Raw genomic sequence first — 1295 nt, forward strand, 5'->3', positions numbered from 1 at the left:
TTCAGAGACATAAATTACTTTATTGACCCACATCCAAAAAACAGTGACAATAGGGATTTCATGGCACTGTCGCCGCCATTTGTCTCCACCCAAGGGTGCGGTCGACCCGCTCACTTCTTGGCACAGCGGCCGTGGCAGGCGCAGGTCAGGGCAGCCACGAGCACCACATATTCTGTGAATTCGACCTCAGAATCGCCGTCAAAATCCAGACCTTTCAGCAGCTTGTCCACCTCATCTGGGTTCTTGGATGCCTGTACAGACCAACCAAAACACCACCAATGTTGATGGATATTATTACAACACTAAATCAAAGTTTTTTTATGTATTCATAAGTACCTTGTCTCATCTACCTCACAGCCCAAACTAAGAGAGTTTTATTCAAGTTTGGAAAAAGCTCTTCTGCTCAGCACAGCAGTTGAATGCCAACAATTTTGTATCATATGGTTTGGGATTGATTTAAAAAATTGTAGGCCATTAAGGACATGAAAAGTTAACATTCTGGAATTTCCCAGCTTGGGATCAATAAAGTACCTATCTATCTATCTATCTATCTATACCCTGAATTAAAAGCCCCTTTTAACTAAATATATGGTATCACGGTTCATTAACTTTCCTACCTGAGGCCTGAGGCACACAACACCACAAATTAATACATTTTGTAATATAACAGTAACTGAGAGTCATACGGTACCTTGAGCAGAGTAGGCAGCTCCTTCTCCAGCATTTTCTTGGCCTCCGCTTTGCTCAGGCTGTCTTTTTTCCCTTCGCCAGCAGCGCATGTATCAAAGGTCTTCATCAGGATGGCCATGGCTGTCTCGAGCTGGGTCATGGTTGCTGCTTGAGAGGTGGTCAACACAGGGAAGAGGAAAATCGGAGAACAACGCCTGTCAACGGAGGAGTAGTGGAAGGTGAGGTGAGTGGAAGAGCTGAGAGGCGAGGCTTTAAATACCTTCTGAAAAGGTGGTTTGGGACCAGCGATAAAGCTTTTGAAAGGCCATGTATTACCTGCTAGTGTTTGATAAAGGCTCCATTTGTGTTAACACAACCTCAAATCTCCAACGCCTAATGTACACAATACCTCCCAGACCTTACAAAGATTTAGCCAGTTATCAATTGATTCATGCATTATTAAACAAACCACAAGGGCATGTGATGCTGCCATTTGTTTAGATTGACGCATAGCTACCCTACCAACTATTAATGATTCATTTCAATGATTATTCATAATTATTTCACTGTGACAGGTCTAAACCATGCAGTGGTTGTCACCTTGGATATCATCACTGGATCATACT

The 1295-nt window shown here is 42.9% G+C and overlaps 1 protein-coding gene across 1 annotated transcript; it reads right to left on the bottom strand.

Moving 5' to 3' along the window:
- On the bottom strand, positions 1-932 carry LOC118301586 (protein S100-P-like). Its single transcript, XM_035627209.2, has 2 exons — positions 692-932; positions 1-251 (listed from the first exon to the last, which is right to left on the bottom strand). The coding sequence occupies exons 1-2, from the start codon at positions 827-829 to the stop codon at positions 111-113; spliced, it is 279 nt and encodes a 92-aa protein (XP_035483102.1). The 5' UTR covers positions 830-932; the 3' UTR covers positions 1-110.
- Between the last annotated feature and the right edge of the window lie 363 nt (positions 933-1295).

This window comes from Scophthalmus maximus, chromosome 2, assembly GCF_022379125.1.
Source record: "Scophthalmus maximus strain ysfricsl-2021 chromosome 2, ASM2237912v1, whole genome shotgun sequence".
NCBI classification, from domain to species: domain Eukaryota; kingdom Metazoa; phylum Chordata; class Actinopteri; order Pleuronectiformes; family Scophthalmidae; genus Scophthalmus; species Scophthalmus maximus.